The sequence below is a fragment of the Notechis scutatus genome, chromosome 2 (genome assembly GCF_049901735.1).
Source record: "Notechis scutatus isolate UNSWTSFEM ecotype Mainland chromosome 2, rNotScu1.2, whole genome shotgun sequence".
Classification (NCBI taxonomy): domain Eukaryota; kingdom Metazoa; phylum Chordata; class Lepidosauria; order Squamata; family Elapidae; genus Notechis; species Notechis scutatus.
The window spans coordinates 54201623-54222528 of record NC_142010.1 but is presented as its reverse complement, the minus strand read 5'-3'; the positions used below and the strand labels follow the sequence as shown (position 1 = coordinate 54222528).

The 20906-nt window shown below is 35.9% G+C and overlaps 1 protein-coding gene across 4 annotated transcripts in view; it reads right to left on the bottom strand.

Annotated features, from left to right (window-relative positions):
- The window catches only part of ERC2 (ELKS/RAB6-interacting/CAST family member 2), a 664972-nt gene that overhangs the window by 176314 nt on the left and 467752 nt on the right, over nucleotides 1-20906 (bottom strand). For all 4 annotated transcript variants that reach the window (XM_087954768.1, XM_087954770.1, XM_087954769.1 and 1 more), the window contains one exon: nucleotides 19457-19604. In XM_087954768.1, coding sequence (XP_087810894.1) covers nucleotides 19457-19604 — 148 coding nt within the window. The remainder of the gene's footprint in view (nucleotides 1-19456; nucleotides 19605-20906) is intronic.

Genomic DNA, 20906 nt, shown 5'->3' with positions numbered 1-20906 from the left:
GTTAGTCAAGCTTAGTTTAATTTCTTAAATTAGTTTCCTAACTAATATTCAGTAAGTTCAGTATAGATGATTCAGTAACATTGTATTTTTCTTCAAGACATTTTGACTTCAGCTTGTAAAACTTGATTTCAGTTGCTTTAAGTACAATGACAGTTTTAATTGTAAATTTAACTTCATATTTTGTTTTTGCATGTCAGTGTTAGGTATTTCATTTGCAGGATCAGGAAGTGACAACAATATTGCACAGAATGAAAAGACACATTATTTCCCTATTGTGGAAAACCTTTAGGAAATATGTCTGAGTAAATGCTTATGAAAACTTGCAGTAGGAATTATGCTCATATAGGAAGAGGGGATCAGATACATAAGCATATACTATGGAAAAATATTCTTTTGAATAAATAATTCCTCCTTGGCAACATATTCTCCTGGCTATATTCAATCTGATATTTCACTTAGCAGAGCCAAATTATAATAAAAAGATTGATTGTTAAGGATTATCACTTTGTGAAGCAAGTCCCTGGATAATACATTCTGCAATTATTCTGTTAGCAACCAAACAATGAAAATCATATTGTAATATAAGCTTGGCATCTTCAGACGTCATGTGTTTAGTTCAGGTCCCAGTAGAAAAAGGTCTGAACAAAAAGTCTTTGATGACTATGCTAATATACTTCAGATATCAGATATATGAAAAAATCATTTAGAAAATTTTATTGTAGAACCTTTGCTTATGAACACAGCATTTGTTAGAAATTATGTTTTGAGATATTAATTCCAAATAATGTATCCTAGTCAAAATATCAATCCACCCAAATGTGAAGGATTTTATCAGATAATAAATATCAATACAGTAGCAATAGCACTTAGACCAGGGGCCCTCAAACTACGGCCTGCGGGCCAGATACTGCCCATCAAAGCCATTAATCTGGCCAATGCGGGACCATGACGCTGCCCCACCCACATCTCTGCACCTACCCACTGGCCCCACCTGCCTTCTGGAGGCCAGTGAGGCCAAAAACAGGACACATGGAGGCCTCAGGAGGCCAAAAGGAGTGGCATTTTGGGGGTGCAGAGTAGTACTGGAAGCTGATGTGGCCAAAAACTGGATGTGTGGAAGCCCCAGGAAGCCAAAATTGGGCCCATTTTGGGGCAGTACACTGGTACTGGAGGCCAGGGAGGCCAAAAACAGGCCCAATTTTGGCCTTCTCAGCCTCCAGAGAGAGAGGGAGGGAGGGAGAGAGAGAAAACATGCACACACACAAATAGACATCCCTCACACAAACCCCAAGGCAGCCACATTCCTTCACTAATCTGCTTTCCATCCCCAGTAGCATAACAAATTAAAGTTTAATTTGTGTGTATTGTTTAATGGACTGCTAAATTGGCCACACCCACCCAATCACATGACCAGCTAGCCATGCCCACCCAGCCAGCCTGGCCCTCCACTAATCTGAGGGACCATGAATTGGCCCCATTTAAAAAGTTTGAGGACCCTGACTTAGACTTATATACCACTTCACACTGCTTTACAGCCCTGTCTAAGCAGTTTACAGAGTCAGCATATTGCCCCCAACAATCTGGGTCCTCATTTAACTGACCTTGGAAGGATGGAAGGCTGAGTCAACCTTGGGCTGGTGAGATTCGAACTGCCAAATTACAGGCAGCTGGCAGTCAGCAGAAGTAGCCTGCAGTACTGCATACTAACCACTGCACCACCACAGCTTCTTATACAATATACTTACTAGGACAAGAAGCAAATTGTCTAAAGCTTCATAAAATAAAAAAAGTGATAACTTTTGAATGACTTATGATAGTCTAGCCCTTCACTATTTGATTTGTCTGAAATATAATTTGTGTGTATGGAAGACAAGTGCATGGGTGCTAGAATATTTCTGTGCCATTTTTAAACTTATTTGAAAGAGCAATGAAAGTGCCATCCCAATCTCCTAGGGAATATCTCTTACAAGTTTGTAGTAAGAGTGAGAGAACAGGCTGAAAGCAGAATGTAATTAATTTCAAAAGAACATGCAACTGGACAATGTATACACTGTATACAATGTATTACATAGCATTTCTCTTTTTAACAAATCTCACTGTGTACCAACAAGGAACCTGCAAATATATAGTAACAATAAACCTTGGTTCATAGCTAAACTTAAGCAGCTATGCCGTTCCAAAGAGGAAGCTGACAGAAAAGGTGACAGAATGCTATACAATCAGGCCAGAAACATATTAACAAAAGAGATCAGACCAGCAAAAAGAAGCTACTCTGAAAAGTTAAGGAATCAGTTCTCAACAAATGAACCAGCAAACATGTGGAAAACTCTTTTTTTTTTTTTGAATAAAGTTTTATTTGGGTTTTCACACACAAAATACAAGTAAAACATCTTTTTTGAAAATAGCATGGTCCCAGGTTGAACTTCTTTATACAGACACAAAAAAATCCCTTTTTCCATTAAGTTTTCAACCATTATCTCTAAATAGACCCTGTTTCTCTATATTTTGCTTCTGTCCTTTATAACTTCTTTTCCTTTCTTTCTTCCCTCTCATCTTCTCCCTCCCCTTTTTACCCCCTTGTCTCTCTAGTTCTAATTCTCTCTTCTGCATTTCCCTCTTCTGTTGCTTTCTGATTTTATACTTATTTTTCACTCTATTTTTTGGGGGGGGAGTTGTTTTTCCCAATCTTAAACTTTCCATTCTCTTTCCCCCCTTTCCTTTTTCCCCCCATCTAAGATTACTTGTTAATTAAAGATGGCTTCTTCTTTGTCGCAATGTTCTTGTTCTACAGGCATTTATTGTTGTTTCTCATAATTCCAAATCTCCATTTCTAAAAACTGAAATACGAAGCCAAAAGAACCTCTCCCTTCTTGTGCATCTTCTTTGTACTTTTTAAGTTCCATTTTCAGTTCTTCTAAAAGTGGAGCCATTTTAAAAAGTTTTAAACAACCCACCCAATTGATTTTAGTCATTCAAAGCAATAACCAAGAATCCAGAAATCATCAAGTAATCCAGATAGTCCCGAGTTATATCTTCTTATTTCTTTTTCGACTTTCTCTTCCTGGGGTTTTTGTTGCGATATTTCAGTTAGAATGTATCTTTTGGAAGTCTTGTTGAGATTTTGCTGTAAGTTCTTTTTTAATTCCAAGCAGTCTCCTCCCTTCCAGATTCTGCCCTTTTATTCTTCCTCTCTCCTTTCCTGTTTTCAAAAGCTTTTAATTATCCAGAAATCTTTATTATCCCTTTGACTTTTTATTTTCAGCATTAAATGCCTATTGATGTCAAAGTGGATTTTTTTTCCAATTTCTTGCTTAAGACTCTTAGCTGTCAGTATAGGAAAAGGAGAAAACCAAATCTTTTCCCTTTTCTCTCTCCTTCGCAGCTTAAAAATCTTCTTAGGGAACAATGTTATTGTTTTTTAACAGTTTCAATTCCAGGGTACCTTATTTGTTGCTTTTGCTGTTTGACCAGGTCAACCAAAACTTTCTCTTCTTATCTTCCCCCTGCACATTCTTTTCCGGTTGAGTTCTTCTTTGTGGTGGCCATTTCTGACCACTGCTACAACCGCCTTCGGGAAAGGGAGTAATGGTCAGCTGGGGAGGAGATATGTGGCTCTCCTCAACCCTGCTGGCAGTCTCCCCCCTCTTCACCACCTCTACAGGGTGGCTTAGCCCCGAAACCAGCTGGCTCGGGGCGCTCCAGCGGCGAGCATGGATCAAAGCCTCGCAGAGACAAGGTTTCGGTCTGTCGCTGAAGAAGTTCAAACCGCCAAACATGTGGAAAACTCTTAAAAACATCATTGGCTTCAGCAAACCTCCTTCCCAGGCAGAAGGACATCAACAACTAGCAGATGACCTGAATGTGTTGTATTGCAGGTTTGAAAGGAAACTACAGCCACCTATCTCCACAACCCACATCTCAAACACACCAACAACAGCCAAGCCTCCTACAACTGGCCCCAACCCATTGGGTTCACAACCTCTGGTGATCACAGAAAAAGAAGTGCAATATCTATTACACAGACAAAAGCCAGGAAAAGCACCAGGGCCAGACAAGATAACTCCTTCTTGTTCAAAAGTCTGTTCTGACCAATTGGCCCACATCTTCACCCGATACATTCAATAGATCACTAGAGATGTGCTATGTTCCTTCCTGCTTCAAATGCTCTACTATCATCCCAGTGCCAAAGAAGTCCCAAAGAAGTTGAGGGAATAAAGGTATATTTTAACCACTGAGGTGTCACACTCAAAGCAGTAAAAGGGGGGAAACCTAAGTTTGTTTCTTTTTCTCTTGTGTTAAAATTTGTATTAATCTAGAATTTATAGAAAGAATGTATGTTGAAAAGAAAATATGACAGATTAAAGAACTATTTAAATTAATAAACTAATACAGACTATTAAAAGGAAGGAGAGATATTGGTAACATTTTTTTATTAGGCAAACATATATTGTTATTTTTACTCTTAAAAAATATTAAAGGATTATATTTGAAATAATTGAAATGAAATAAAAGGATGTTTGGATTGAGATTAACGTAAGAGGTTTGGATTAATTTGTTTGTTTTTCTCTTTTCTGAAAATTTGGAATGGAAAAGGTAATAATAGAATTAAGTATGCATATATGAATGTATAATTATTGTCATATTTGTATGTAAAAGTGATGATCCGGAAATGTGTTGTCCACTAAAAAGAGCTTTTTGTTTTTATGTGAAAAATTGAATAAAACTTGTTTAAAAAAAGAAAACTTGAGTTGACTTGCTTACCAAACGGAAAAAAGCAATATGTAGATTAGAATTGGAACACAGAAACACATTTTTTTCAATTTTCCTAATAACATTCTTATTTTTATTATCTATAGCAGATTAATACTGAAATATTGGCACATGTGATATAAATATGAAAAACAGTTAAGCCACATTGTTAGTGACAGAAGATATTACTTCATATCTAAATCTGTTTTTTTCTCCCTCTGCCAGCAAATGTTATGTTAGTATGCTAATAGCATTTTGGTGAAATAATATTAGTAAGATTGTCCTTCAGCTTTGGGTCCACTGAAAATATATAAGAAACACACACAACCACATATATGCACCCATTTAACAATGTGTGTTAGGAATGTTAGTTACCTAACAGTTGGGTTGGAAATATATAAACCAGGATAAACATTTAATACTGTCCCTTTAAGGGAATGCTAAAATTTTAATTGGGTGTGGTTCCTCAAATGGCCATAAGATGGAGCCAGAAACCTGGGTTGTTAGTTCTGTTGTTGTTAGTTGCTAGTTGCTAGATGTTCTGATGGTCGATGTTCTTGGTTCCTGCATTTTTCCCTATTGACTGTTACTGATCGTCGTTCTTCTTGGATTGCTGTAAGTCTGTTACTGAACTGTGTATGATACTGGACTTTGTTATTTGGATTATCCCTGGACTGAAAACTGACTGCTTTAACCGTGAATGACTTGGACTGTTTGTTGGACTTTGCTTAACCGTTTACTGGAAGTAAAACCTACATTTTACTATTCAGTGTATCTGTGTGCTGGTCGTGTGTTATTGAACATCACTCTCCCTACCTCTCCCTGTGTGCACTCATTCTCCTAACAGGGAATTACCTAAACACTGTGCCATTAGAATAATAATAATAATAACAATAATAATAATAATAATAATAATAATAATAATAATAATAATAATAATAATTAATGATTTAAATTATAAGTATATTAACTAACTTGAATATTAATATATAATATGTAATATATAATTTATACTAATATCAATCCACTAGCAGAGAGTCTAACCACAAATATAAGAATATATAAATCAAATAATAAATGCAATATATATCCAAATGATGTTATCAAGTTCCAATACCAAAAAACATGAAAGAGAAGAAAAAGAAAAAACCTTTTTTGTTTCCAATTGTCTGAGTCTAATAATGGGGGGGGGGAAAAGAGTTTTAGATCTCTCTCAGTTGTCAAAAATGTATTACATATATGGGACAAATATCCAGTTTAATATGTCCAATATCTTAAAAATCACAAATATCCCCCCCCCTTTTTTTTAAGCTCTTTTACACTCCGTTACTGCAGGAATAGAAAAGACCCGATGCTTCTTCCTAGGACGACACTAAGGGCACTTATTTTACCTAAAAATGAAACAGATAGTGAAATTATTTCTATATGATCAGAAATTTCAAAATGATTGCATTCAAGGAATCACTCTATCTTCTACTGAGTTAAAACTTTAGAGAAAAAGATATTATGTTAGGGTTGTTTCTTTTTAAATAAAAAAGTATCATTCTAGTGAACCATCATTTGTAGGAAATGACCAGACTAAGCCTGAGGGAAGAGTCAAATGTACTATAAGTCATGAGTCCCTGCATGCCAACAAGAAATCTAAGTCTACCCCATCTTGAATGCCTCTCTTACCTCTGGCTCATTTTCCTTAACCGCCAGTTGGTCAGATTCTTGTAGAGAGCTTAAGCTTGCAATAAATCTTTTTACTCATTTGAACTGCGTGAATCTCCTAATTTTCCTGGTGCTTGACAGTATTAGGTTCATATTTATCTATCTATGTCTATGTCTATGTCTATGTCTATGTCTATGTCTATGTCTATGTCTATGTCTATGTCTATGTCTATGTCTATGTCTATGTCTATCTATCTATCTATCTATCTATCTATCTATCTATCTATCTATCTATCTATCTATCTATCTATCTATCTATATCCATATCTACCTATATCTAAATATCTAAATATCTAAATCTGTATCTATATCTAAATTTATATCTGTATCTATGTCTGTCTGTCTGCATGCCTTCCATATATCTGCTTTTGTGGATGTGGACCAAATAAACCCCTCTAGATTGGAGACAGGGCAAAACATAAAGACAAGTTTGGCTCAGATCTTTCCCAATCCAGGCATAGTCTCTTTTCTGCTACCCCAGACTAAAGGTATCTTACAGCATTTGCAAGATACCCAAAGTGAAAGATAAGAAAGATGCCCCCAAAATACAGTTCCACTAGAATAGTTGTGTTTTCTTACCGTCTCTTAGTGAAAGACAAAACAAATAGAGTGGAAGATAATGAAATGAGTTTGTACAATAAGGCAAGGAGCCTAAAGGAATCAGAATGGCCCTTTAAAAATGCATTCTACTTCAGCATGAAATAGCACTAACACTATCAAAGTCTTCCAGATTGCTGGAAATGATTTTTAGAAATACACTTTGGCATTTGCCTTGTCAGCTCTTTTAGTTGACTAATTTCAACAGTAGCAGACAGGCAGTGCATTTATTTTAATGCCTTTAGAATTAAATTGCCATTTAATTAACAGGAACAACTTTGACACCTGTCATTGTACAGTATTACAAAATGAGCTTGGGTATTCCAAGTACATAATACAGCTCCTTCTTTCAAATCCTGATGGGTAATTGTCCTTTCACAAACACCAGCTGTAATATTAGACACTTAACAGACTGGCAAGCACCATATTTTAACTGCCAAAAAGACCTTATCTAAACTATTACCACCAAATTTCAATTTCCATGGCATCTGTGATTGAGTAAATTTATGCTGACAATTGACATTTCTCTTATGATCATCACACATTTGGGATTTCTGTTTCTTAAATGTCTGTGACCTGTGGGGGTTTAAAAAATGTAGCAGAGCATACAGGAGAGATGGTATAGAACAGGGTAATCAGTAATGTATAGGCTGCACTCATGCTAAAAGTATTTGTCTCTGTTCTAAATAATAAAAGTGGTAATTACATGGAAGGATGTAAGAATACAAATACAAAGAAAGGGGCTCAACTATATAATTAGCACTTTGAAGAGGGAGTTGTCTGGACTCTGAAAACATTTTAGACCAATGTATGTGGGCAATATAAGATGTTCAGATTGCTTTTTTTTTCTGCAAAAAAATAATAATAACTCATTGAACAGATAACTTTCTGAAAAGATCCGGGAACTATTATTATACTATATTAAGATAGTTAACAGAAAATGTATACAATAACCACTACTATTTTTTGACAAATCTTGAAATGTAAGAAGTACAAGACATGCTTTATACTTTTTCCATCTGATTAATGGACTGCAATATGAACCATAATTTTCCTATTACTAAATACTTTATAGCAAGATTGGAGAAATGTCACTTTTACCCAGAGTGATAAAGAAGGCTCTGTTTTGTAATGATGGTAATAAAAATGAATAATGAGTCTTTAGTGGGGAAAAATTCTAAGAATCAGAGCTTACAAGTACTGAGGAAAACTTCTCTAAGAAGCTGGGGAATATTCAGTCAATACTGACTGATCTTAAAAAGGTAAGAAAAAGAAGACATGGTAGCACTTGGATGGAAAACCACTGTAAAATTCCAAAGTTGTAGATTAGTATAGCAAGTTTAAAAAAATCCATGAAGAAGGCAGTGGCAACAACTGTAGTCACCAGAAGTCAATCTTGATTTGAGGGAATGAATGATTGATATATTCCAGAGGATCATTTGGACTGCAGCACACATTTTATAAACATGTTTTTCTTTGTTTCTATCTGAATCAGGGCAAAAGAATCATTAAATCATAATCTCTCAATGAAATTAACAGATAGAAAATCATAAAAACCACACTGCAGCTCACATCATATCACAGATGAGGAAAATTATTGTAATCTTTTATGCAGGTGACCTTTCAAAGAAAAATTATAGTTGAGTATAAAAACAGTCCAGTTTCACTTTCTAAGTTGAATGGGTCTGAGGTAAAGTTACCAATCCATTGGTATGTGGGAAGACATAATAAAAATCAGGGCTGCCACAAAGACTGTAAGCAAGATTAACTAATAATTATTAGAAATGGGATATTCAATATTGTATTTCAGAAATCAGCATCCTAAGTAGTGAACCAAGACTGATCCCAAGACGTTTTGCTGCTTGACTGAAAGACTCCATAAGTCCACTGCAGAAGCCAACTGAACAGTGAATAGATTTTTTCTTCAGTGCTACTAATGCGACCATGTCAACTTCAGCCAAAGAAAGCAGTTTGCTAAAAGTTGCTGGCAGGTCACTGGAAACAAGAGTCTTATCCTCCCACATCTGCCTCTGTTTACTCCGTACTCCACCTTTCTCCATTCTTGTTTCTTGACCACATTTGTGTGGTCTCTTCTGAACTAGCTTGTGGGGATTACCTGTGCTTTCAATATGCTGGTTGGGCTTTCTCTTGCAAGCCAAGAGTATTATCAAGTGACTCATGAAATCAGAGGAGCAGCCATGATCAGAGATTGTGACAGTGGTATGTTGCTGGTCATCCTTGGAACTGCAAGCTCTCAGCGTCTAAATCAAATAAAGCTGTTGAGCTGTAGGAGGTACTGAAAATTCTTTTTTTTCCCCTACAAATTCTTATAGGCTTCAGGTTCTTGTTGCTGTCATGGAAGACTTATGAGTTCAATTATTTGTTCCTCCTCTCTATTATTAATTACTCCTTTCCTGGGACTGCATACAGCATAACTGAATTAAAGGAAAAGATCCCAAAAGACAACATTTCTTGATCTTTCACATGCTAGCTTTTCCTTAGTCTTCTATTAATCAATAGTTCTGTAGCTGAGTTATGTCCCTGCAGAATGTGTGTCTGCTACTTTTGGATACATTTCCTGGATACATTTGATGAAAAAAATGTTGAAATAAATTAAAAAAAGAGTCAGTTCCTATTTTTTATGCACTTCCAGTGTCATAAGATTTCAATGTCACCTTACTGATTCCTAAAACTTTTACAAAATAGTGAGCTAATGAGTAGTGAAGATTGCCAAACACTAACATTGTCTCTGGCTGATATATTATGGACACCTGTGGTCTTGAAGTAGCTGGAACACTTCTACACTGAAATTCTTGCAAGCAGTTTTTGGCCAATTCTGTTTACATTTTTGGCTGGCCATCTTAATAATGAAAAAGGACAATTGGGAAATACATCAGTTATTCTTAACAATCCTTGGGGACTTTTTAATTATAGCTCTCAGGCAAGTTATTTCAGAGAGGAAATCTGACATCATTGTAAATATTTCACTAACAGCATTTATCTTTGATTTTTTTAAATTTTCTAACTAAGAAATATTAACTTGTTCAACTGCAAGCAAAGCACAGGATTTATTTTAATACAGCACTGATATATTCTATTTTTTATTTATATCAGATACTTCAACATGAAGCAAGCTTGCTAAACAATTAATGATTCTAAACATCCACATATTGTGTGCATTGCAGTTGTGTTTTTCTTCTCTTTTTTCTTCTCTTTAATGTGTAGTATTTTGTCTTTTAAAAGTAACCTTTCTTAAAATATCCTCCAACTTAAAAATGGTTGAATTATCTACAGTCTATATCCCAATATAGTATTTTATAAAAGAACAGCCTTCTGCTACCTAATGCCATTCAGATATGCCAGAAAGCCAATTCCACCCACGTCCCAGCCACAGGATTTCAAACTTTAGATAGGATGAGTTTTGAGATGCATTTAGGGATCAGTTACTGTGGCTGCTAATGTTGCAAAGGGACTTCCTGGTAACAGAGGGGAAAGCATTGAGGTTCAAACCACTTTTTAGGAAAATAGAAATTTGAGTCTTTGGGAAAGAGTACAGGTAGTCCTCGACTTTCAACAGTTTGTTTAGTGACCATTTGACATTACACTGAAAAAAAGTGATGCAACTGTTGCAACAGCTCCATAGTCATCTGCTCAAAATTCAGACAATTGGCAACTGGCTCATCTTTATGATGGCTGCAGTGTCCCGGGATCATGTGATCACTTTTGTGACCTTCTCACAAGGAAAATCGATGGGGAAGACAGATTCACTTAACTATTATGTTACTGTTGTGGTTTACCGGCAGTAGGTGTGGACAGCTGCGGTCTCTGACAATGAAGACTTGGATGAGGGGCCTCTGTGTGATGCAGGGATGGGGCCAAGACTATCGAAGAGTGGGGTGCTGCCTTCAGAGGTTGTGGAGTCTGGTAGCAGTGACAAAGAGGGAGTCTGGGCTCAGTGCGCATGCGCGCAGGGCTGCTCAAAGGAAAGAGCAGCTGAAGCAGCACGGGCGACTCAGGAGTAAAGCTGGAAGGTGATGGCCCCTCCCATAAGGATTAAAAGACAGCCTTCGGAGTTGGCTTCTTTGCAGGAAGCAAAGAAGTTTTTTCTACTCAGAGTCTTTGTTGAAGCCCTGCTTACTCCGGTTTGTTTTTTGAAACTTCTGGCTTTGGATATTTATCTGCAATTAGTCTTTTGTTCTTGGCAGCATTTCGCAACCTTGAAAGGACTTGCTCTTATCTGGGACAATTTGAATGACTCTTGGCTGTGAATGTACAGAATTCACAGCGTCGCATTAAAAAGATTTGCTTTTATACAAACTTTGTGTTTGTTTGATTTGAACAAGGCTTGGGTCAGAACAGTTACTAACAATGCAGTGATTCATTTCACAACTGTGGCAAGAAAGATTGTAAGATGGGGCAAAACTCACTTAACAAATGTCTGGCTTAGCAACAGAAATTTTGGGCTCAATTGTGAATGTAAGGTCAAGGATTACCTGTACAGCTCTGAAGGTGAAATGAAGCTCATTTCTCTGATTCTTGGCTTTCTAGCATCAGCATCTTTAGTTGAGAGAGAAAAACTATTTCTGCAGTTCTTTCAAAGTAAAACATTTAAACTACTTAAATAATACTTCTCCCCCAAAAAAAGATTGTAATTGTGTTACAATCAAGAACCTAACTCTTGAGTTGCCTGCTATTAGGGCTATCATTGTGTTCATGAATATATTTAACAGTGGTCCTCACACTAAACATCCCTAAAGCTTGTCCAAAACCAGTTCTTGCTCTTCTTGGTTGTCTGCCAGACTGCTACTTCAATGAAAATGGGTGCCTCGGTATAACATTTTGGCCATAAGTACATTAACCACTTTAATACATGGGATTCTGGAAAGGTTTTGACTTTGGCTGCAACATTTCAGAATAACTCTTTTATTGATTCACAGCTACAATATATTTGATTTATATCGTCTTTCAACCTGCTCTCTTCAGACACATTCCCTAAGACACCCTCTGCTTTCTTCATTACATTTTTCCTGTGCTTAAAAGAACAGACTAAGCACTGACAGGCATATGATTTAAAGAGTCTTAAATACGTCACATTTAAAAGCATCCTCCAATCACCTTGAGGTCTATCAGACCTCCCCAGTTAAGTTTACCTAGAATATTTTGGGTTGTAAAGTTTCCCCCATGTTTCCTATACGTGATGCAATATTGAAACTAAGGATTTAAGTATGCTTAAGAAAGGGCCTTTATTAACTAAAAGTGAAGTTTCTATTTGATTGTTATAATTTCTGAATAGTAAAGTTTTGCAGGAACTTCAATTTAGCTTTTCATACAAGTAATGCTCCCTCCTCGGTTGTGCTATCCTGAACATATTAATTGGGTAGCAAATCTGAACTTCTACTCTGAGTCTGAAAGATAATGCACAGTAGAAATGCAAATAAATTTCAGTAAAACAGAAGGACATCTATCCACCCTAAATAGTAGGGGAGTTTAAAAAGCAGTTTTATATAATGGATGGAATGTCCAACTTGGATTCTTGTCCTTCTTGGAAATGGAACTGGTTGTTATTTTTCTTGGCAAAGCATGTATGCTAACCCAAACCTCTTGGAGGAAGGTCAGATTTAAAATATAACAGGCTTATAAACATGCAATAAACAAAAGAGATCTGTACATATTTGCTGAACATTTATTTCAAAGTTCTAACAAAGAACGGCACTCAAGGTGGCTATTGTAATCAGATTAAAAAGAGTAAAAAACAGTAAGTGCAGTAACAACTCACTTTGCTTGCCCAACTAAAAGCTAAACTAACTTAGCAGCCAACTCACTTATCTGCCAAAGGTCTGCTGGAATAAAAAGAAAATGCATAAATAAAATAAGACAAAGTACACTTGCTTATCAATAGGAGGAGAAAGGGGTGGAGCTAGCTTAAGCTCCATTGGCAAAATGAAGAAGAGCAATCAAAGAAAGGATTGCAAGAAATATATCCAGTGTTGGCGGGATCGAGGGTGGGGACTCACTCACAGAATCTAAAACCCACCCAGGCTCATAAAGAAAAAAGGGGTAATGTAAGTTAGCATGGTCTCAAGTCCTGCAGCAGGCCTGAATGGGTTGCTAATACCCCCAGAGCTTTTTCTTTGTTGTTGGACTTATAGCAATGTAGAGTGTGCTACAGCTGTCTGCATGGGAAATTATTGTCTGAGGGTACCTACTGTTTAAGCTCTGTCCTGTCTTGCGCTCATGCCAGCTTGATTCTGGGCCAGTTTTAGAAAACTCTGCCCCTACACGCATGCACACAGAGACACGAAGCATCAATATGCACATACTGTAGCTGCAGGTTCAGCCAAGGCTGATTTAAACCTCTTGTAGGTACTGGGCACATTTATTTTTGTAGTCTTTTGTGGGAGCTTAATCATCCAGATGTTTGAGTTTATAAAGGTATTTCTGAACCCAGGTTTTTCAAAGTTCTTGCAGGTTTAAAGACCAGCAGACTTTTTTTTTTAAGTACTATCTTTCTTTTCCTGAGCTAATTGGTTTTTGTTGTACCTTTATTTAAAAAAAACATAGATGCACCATTTCCCTGGCATTTGAAATAGAAGTAGGATAACAGAGTTGGAAGGGACCTTGAAGGTCTTCTAGTCCAACCCCCTGCTTAGGCAAGAAACTCTACACCAGGATAACAGTTGGAAGGGACCTTGAAGGTCTTCTAGTCCAACCCCCTGCTTAGGCAAGAAACTCTACACCACTTCAGACAAATGGTTATCCAATCTCTTCTTAAAAACTCCCAGAGTTGGAGCTTGTTTAAATCAAGTTAACTCTAAATGTAAATGGAGATCATGATGCTATTCCTGCCTCTGCAAAATAGCCAATGAATTAGTGGAATTAGCTTGCAACAAACCAAATGCATTACTCTATCCAGGAGCCATGGGGGTGATATAACATGAAAAGTATGACTTAAAGTGACCACTTTAATCGTGAGTGGGGGATTAATAGAAGGTGATGCCCATTTTTGCCCTTCAGAAACAGTTGGTGGCTCAACCTGACAATGAGGTCATTAATTGTGGTCATTAAGAGTTGACACTGATTTGATGACACATAATCAATTTAAAGGAGGTATTTCAGAAATATAAGGGAAATCAATGTATGTTTATAATTTGGCACCTGGAATATGTACTATACATCTTTTCTTCTCATAATAAAAGTCATTGTTCTCAGGAGCTTTAACTAATGTTTAACCTTGGAAATACCTTTAAAGAAGCATGTAGAAAGACAATACAGAGGCAATTAAGATCTACCTAATAGACAATCCTTAATAGCATACCAAATATTATGTGAATGAAATAAACTTAGGTTTTGGTAATTCAACCTCAGTATATTGCTGTGGTGCATTACACATTCTGATGGAATCAATCCATTTGGCATTAAACCAATCACAACAAATTGCTTTGAATCAATTTGTTATATTGAGGTAATCCACAAGGTGTAATAGCATTGCCTCATGTTTTAAGTCAATTTATGCTTCACTATATCCTGTAGATATAAAGTCAAGAAAGACAGAATGCATATTGCATAAAGAAATCTTGGTTTGTAGGGAATCTAACATAACAGTAAGATAGTTCTCCTTCCCTCTGATCTAAATAATATTTTCAGAGGACATCAGTTTATGGATTTTCTGTTAGTAAAATCCAATATTTATACATTCTAGTCTACTGTCTAGTACACTTTAACATACAATTGAACAAAATTTGCGTGTCAAATAATTTGCTGGTTGGCAAATTATTTTGGAAAACTGACTAAAAGATGCATCAGCCTGATTTTCTTTTTAATCTTTTCCCTTTTGTAAAGCACATTTTATTTTTAAAATGTTGTGCATTACTCAAACGTTATTTGTATACATTTCTACTGTATATCATGGAATAACAGAGTTAGAAGTGAGCTTGGAGATCTTCTATCTAGTCCAACTCCATGCTCAATTAGGAAACCTATACAATTACAGATATGCTTGTCTATAAACAAGTAGCTAGGCGCTTTATGCATTTTTCAGTGCATGCAGTTTTGTACATATATTTTGATTGAAAATTTGTATTTCAAAAAATAAATGCCAAAATGGAGCCTGATTCCATGTCAGTTGCATCGCCTTTGAAAAAGGCTTAATTGAGTCCTTTGGCATTACAGTAATATAATATGCAAACAAAACAAAATTTACTTATTCCTAAATTAACTGCTACAAAGCTGATTTAGATGTGTATAACAAAAGTAATTCCATGTTCTTTTCCATGAGCATGTTTATGGGAAATTTTAAAATTCCAACTGGGTATGATGAGACCCCTGAAAATCCCTAAAACATTCAATTACATTACTATATAAACAATTTAATGTAAGGGTGATTTTAAAAAATAGATATCACATTAAAATTATACAGACAGAAGTATGTCACTAGATATTATTTCTCCATACTAAATAAATAATACATGAATTTATTACAATGATTAACAAGTGTATTTTATTTTGTTGACAATTACTCCAGCATTATTTTGATTTTTCATGGATTTATTCTTACAATGTCCAACTGTTTCTTTGTTAATCTTGGTTGGACATTGTACCATGTGAAAGAGTATGTTTTCTTTTAAACAATCATTTTTGAAATGTTTGGCGATCTATAAATATAAATTCCACTCCTCATGAATCAGGATTCGGTACCTGACATAAGCAGTTACCTTCATAGTAAGAATACTTTACTTTTTTTTAAAGGAAAAGAATTAAGAGCATTAGGGAAAGGAAGCATAATTAAATACAGCCTGTCATCCTAGACTTTTTCTAATCAGAGAGACCAACATTTTTATGGCTTTCTTCAGTATGATTTGCAGTGCAAACAAAAACTAGTTCCTCTGAGATCTGTTTCATCGATAAGTGGATAAACAGAAGTCTTCAAATCACCAAGTCCTTCCAAAGGAGGACATTGCATTGCGCCTAAAGAGTAATACATACTAACCCTTTACAGAACTATGATATTTCAGCAACATTATTCTAAGTCACTAATATATAGGACATGTATTTCAATCTGAAATATCACTCATGTGGATACATTAACAAAAGGCCTACCACTTTCTGTTTGAAGATTTAAAGCATTTGATACCACATTTAAATTATGTGTTACAAACTTTGCAAATGAAATCAGTAAGGAACTTCCTGATAATAATGATTGAACCATCTTCTATTCGTCATTGCAGAGAGGATAAGTGACTGGTTCTGATGAGTATCCAAGGAGGAAGGGGAAGGAAAATCCATTTATCTTGTACTTTCTTTCTCTAGAAAAGTACCTGCAGATGCTTGCAGACAATGTGGCTCTATGTAAGGATACCCCTAACCTCTTCTTCCCACAAGATGAACATTCTTTGGAGAATAGAAGTAGGAGAACCTAAATGCAAATTAGGGGTTGAAAACCTGCACACTTGATTGGTCTTGTACAACAACTTGGGATTGGGCCAGAACCAGTCCCTGATTGGCCACTTTGGGACTGTCCTTATTGGTCAGTAGTATAAACCTGTTGCACATTTTCATTGGTTAGTAAGGCAGCAGCTAACCCTATAAAGGGTTGCTGCTGCCCATAGCTACTGCTCTGTTCCATTCTGATTCCTGTTATTATTAAAGAGTTGAAGTCACTGGTCAGATGTCTGGTCTCCTTATTCTCCAAACTTAACAATGAACATGCTTTGGAGAATAGGAGTAGGAGACCCTTAATATGGCACAGCTCTTTAAAAAGATATAGATGAAAATAGGCTCTTCTATCCTTCCCTTTCTTCTTCTGAATCTCACCTGGTATGGAGAGAAGCCAGCTTTACTTGGTCTTCTATACATGCATTCACAAGTATGGTCAGGTGGTCATAATTTGCAAGAGAATGGAAGAAAACTAGTAAGGAGAAAAACCTGATCCTGATCCACAAGTCCAAAATTCTGTTTCAGAAACAAACCAATGTCGTGATATCTTCCAAGATGATATGGGAGTAATGGCCCTAAGTTGAGCTGTGACAGTGGTTAGAATGCAGTATTGCAGGCTACTTCTGCTGACTACTGGCTGACTGCAATTTGGCACTTCAAATCTCATCAGGCTCAAGGTTGGCTTATCCTTCCATCTTTCCAAGGTGAGTAAAATGAAGAAGACCCAAATTGTTGGGGGCAATATGCTGACTCTGTAAACCATTTAGAGAGAACTGTAAAAGCACTGCAAAGCTGCATATAAGTCTAAGTGCTATTGTTATTCCTAAGTTTCAAAATACAAACCTTCAGTTTTGGGAAGTCTAAGTTTGCTAATCACTCAAATAAAGTATTATTCCTTTTCGCACTTTCTCAGAAAGAAAAATGAGATCTGACCTTTAGATGGCAAATCTTTGGCACTCAAGGCCATCCATTTTTCATAAAGGAAGCTTTTCAATTATAGGGATTTTGGTGACTACTTGGGAAAATAGACAATTCCCAGAAAAAATAAATGTCTAGAAGATAAAATGATTAATGTACCATTATGTATCACAAGAAAACAGATAAAAGTGGGGAAATGGTATGTGTCTTGTTTAACAAAGGGTAGGGCTTTTTGGAGGGGTTTATTGCTGTTTTTAGTTTCAGGCTTTCTATACTTTTTAAATAGTTGAGGAAAATCTGTATAATTAGCAATGGGCTTTCTTGCATACAGAGATCACATTTCTATCCATATCTTCATGCGATCAATGTCAGTAAAAGCTAGGCTATGCAGTCACAAGGATGATTTTAGGATTTGCTTTCTATTTACTATCATTATAGCAATAGCAGTTAGCACTTAAACTTATATACCACTCTTCAGTGCTTTACAGACCTCTCTAAATGGTTTACAGAGCCAGCATTTTGCCCTCAACAATCTGGGTCCTCATTTTACCTGCCTCAGAAGGATGGAAGGTTGAGTCAACTTTGAGCAGGTGAGACTCACTCCCAAACTGCAACCTGCAGTCAGCAGAAGTAGCCTGCAGTACTACATTCTAATCACTGCACCACCACAGCTCTAAAAAGTAGGGTTGTATATTTTGCTTCTAAATGACAACTTGTCATTCATGGGAGATATTCTGAAAGACATTGTATAGTGAGAGCAGCAACAAACCAGACAAGTTCAGCATGGGTGTAAACCTCCTTTTATTTGACACAAATAAAGAGGAGTGGAGTACTAGAGAATAATTTCTGAAATCTATATTGGACTCTTGGGACAACTGTAAATGAAGAAAAGTCATTATCTCAGTCATTTAAGAAATTTCTGGTAATGTAAAGATAACTGGGATGAATCCATTAATCCTGCATGACTGCAGTCTACCTGAACAAAGTAGGTAAGGTCCCAGGAACATCCCTCTTGCAATAGTGCATTTATCACTGCCTGAACTTATCTAAAGGTCTCCATTCTGGAGGTTTTCATCAGCTAGGATGGACATGGATCTATCTGACAGGTAGTTGTGCTGATAGCGCGGAGGACTCTATCCACTTCATAAGTCTAATGGGATGAAACTGTTTCAGGATAACTGGGTAAAACCATCTTACCTAGCATCTCTAATAACCTGATGTTATCAGCCCAAGTACCTGTCAATAGAGCCATGTCCCTCCTGGTTGATGAAAAGCTAAGATTATAACATAGATAGTAGCTTAAAAATATACAGTGTATCCCCAACAAAAATTGGAAAAAATGACATGATAAATTTGATTGTTTGAAATGAATAATTAGTTCTTATATTTTTATCCCAAGGCATAAACATTCATTTTATTTATTCATTTGATTAGTAGTTAATTTGTTTTGAGTTCTCACTTGTATATGCTAGGTAAGGTTATGACATCCTAAATGTAGGTCTAGTTCAAATCAAATATTGAAAACAACAAATCATACTGCACAGTGGGCTGTAATATTTTTTAAACAGAAAGAGGACAAGAATGTGTGTGCATGTGTATACACACACAGAAATATACAACTGGTAATCATAACTGAAGCAAATTATAGATAGGTTTGTGCTGAAATCCAGTTACATATATAACTTCCAGATAAACCTGGAAAAGGTTCACAATTGAACCATCCAAATAAGCAAATAATGCAATAACATACAGGAATCAAAGTTAATGGGATTCTGTATGAGGAACATATCTCAAAATCTTACTGTCTACTATTATATAATCAGTAGTTAGATGTGAAGAAAAAGGAAAACTAAGATATATATGGAATAAGCTAACTCTACATTCAGCTAAAGACCAGTAAAATAGAAGAGAGATGACATGTATTTTGATCCTCACTTTTCCTCCAGCTGTCACAAGGTTTGTTTTAAGGCTTAACTTAAAGTCAGAAGAAAACTGAGAGAATAATATCAGTGTCCCAAGAAAGAAATGGGGAGAAAAGATTCCCAACCTGTTGTTTTAGCTGATGGACCAATCTGTCTTTTTCTCTTTTCAAAGCCATCACTTCTTCCTGCGTTTTCTTTTTTTTTGAAGCAGACAGCTCAAGCAAGGCAATGTTTGCATCTTTTTCACTAATGGCAGCAAGCAATGCTTCCTGTCTGAAAAAAGAAAGAAAGAAAGAAAGAAAGAAAGAAAGAAAGAAAGAAAGAAAGAAAGAAAGAAAGAAAGAAAGAAAGAAAGAAAGAAAGAAAGAAAGAAAGAAAGAAAGAAAGTTAAACCTCTGAGCAAACATGTTTTAGAACAAAGAATATTTTATAAAATGTAGAACCAAGAAGAAAATCACATTAAGCTTCTTGAATACATGTTGAATTTTAGCTTGTATACATGGTACCCCAAACATTTTTTTTCTGGGTTGATTTGTATAATATACTTGTAATTTAATTTATGACATCATTGGCAAGTGAATATCAGATATTTTATAAATAATGGTGCATGAATACTACTATTTACATATATATCTGGTGCATATATGGAATGTGGTATAAATTAAGACCATCTCTGCAAAACCATGTGTGAACTGTAAGTTTTCTTAGAACAGCAGAATTCAAGTTAACTAATGTTCAAATGATATATTACTCTGATCTAATAAAGAATCTAAGGAACTCAGTTTAAGCCTTCTACTTTCCATATTATGTTAAAAAACTCAACGGCATACCTCAAGCTGCTTAGGCAGTTTTATTGATTTTTGAAGTCTGTTTTTTACCAGTTTTACTACATATTCATCCATCCCTCAATTGCAAGTTTTACCTTTTTGCACTGGGTGATCACACTTTTTACAAATTATTTTACAATGGTACTCATCAACGGTGCATAAAACATGATCAACAAAATGTGAACTCCACCATTTTTTCAATGGTCTTCTTGATTCAATACTGACTAAATTGCAAAGTTAGTCCTCATAAATCATTAAGCAAGCTATTCACTGAGGGTTGACAGTAAAAAAAAGTGTGTTTCAAGAAAGATGGGTTTAATGGATTAATTCCATCCCAATTCTCTTAGTGGTAATCTACGCCCCGAACAGAGATCAAAAAGATTTTTCTCAGCATCTTTATGGAAAAATAGTAGGATTGGAAAAAAGAAATATTTGTATCATAGGAGACTTTAATTCTATTGCTGATTATCAAAAAGACCACAGTAATGGGGGGAAGAACAAAGGGGAGAAAAGACAGCTTCCCAAGAGATGTATGGAAATGATGAAGGAGTTAAATTTGATTGATATATGGAGAAGATTACATCCCGAGAAAAAACAATTTACATTCTATTCAAATCCTCATCAAATATGGACACGAATTGATATGGATGAATGAATGGAAATAGCAAATGAGATAAAAGGGATTGAAATTTTACCTAATGAATGGGCAGATCACAATCCAATTCAGATAATATGGAAGGGTAGGGAA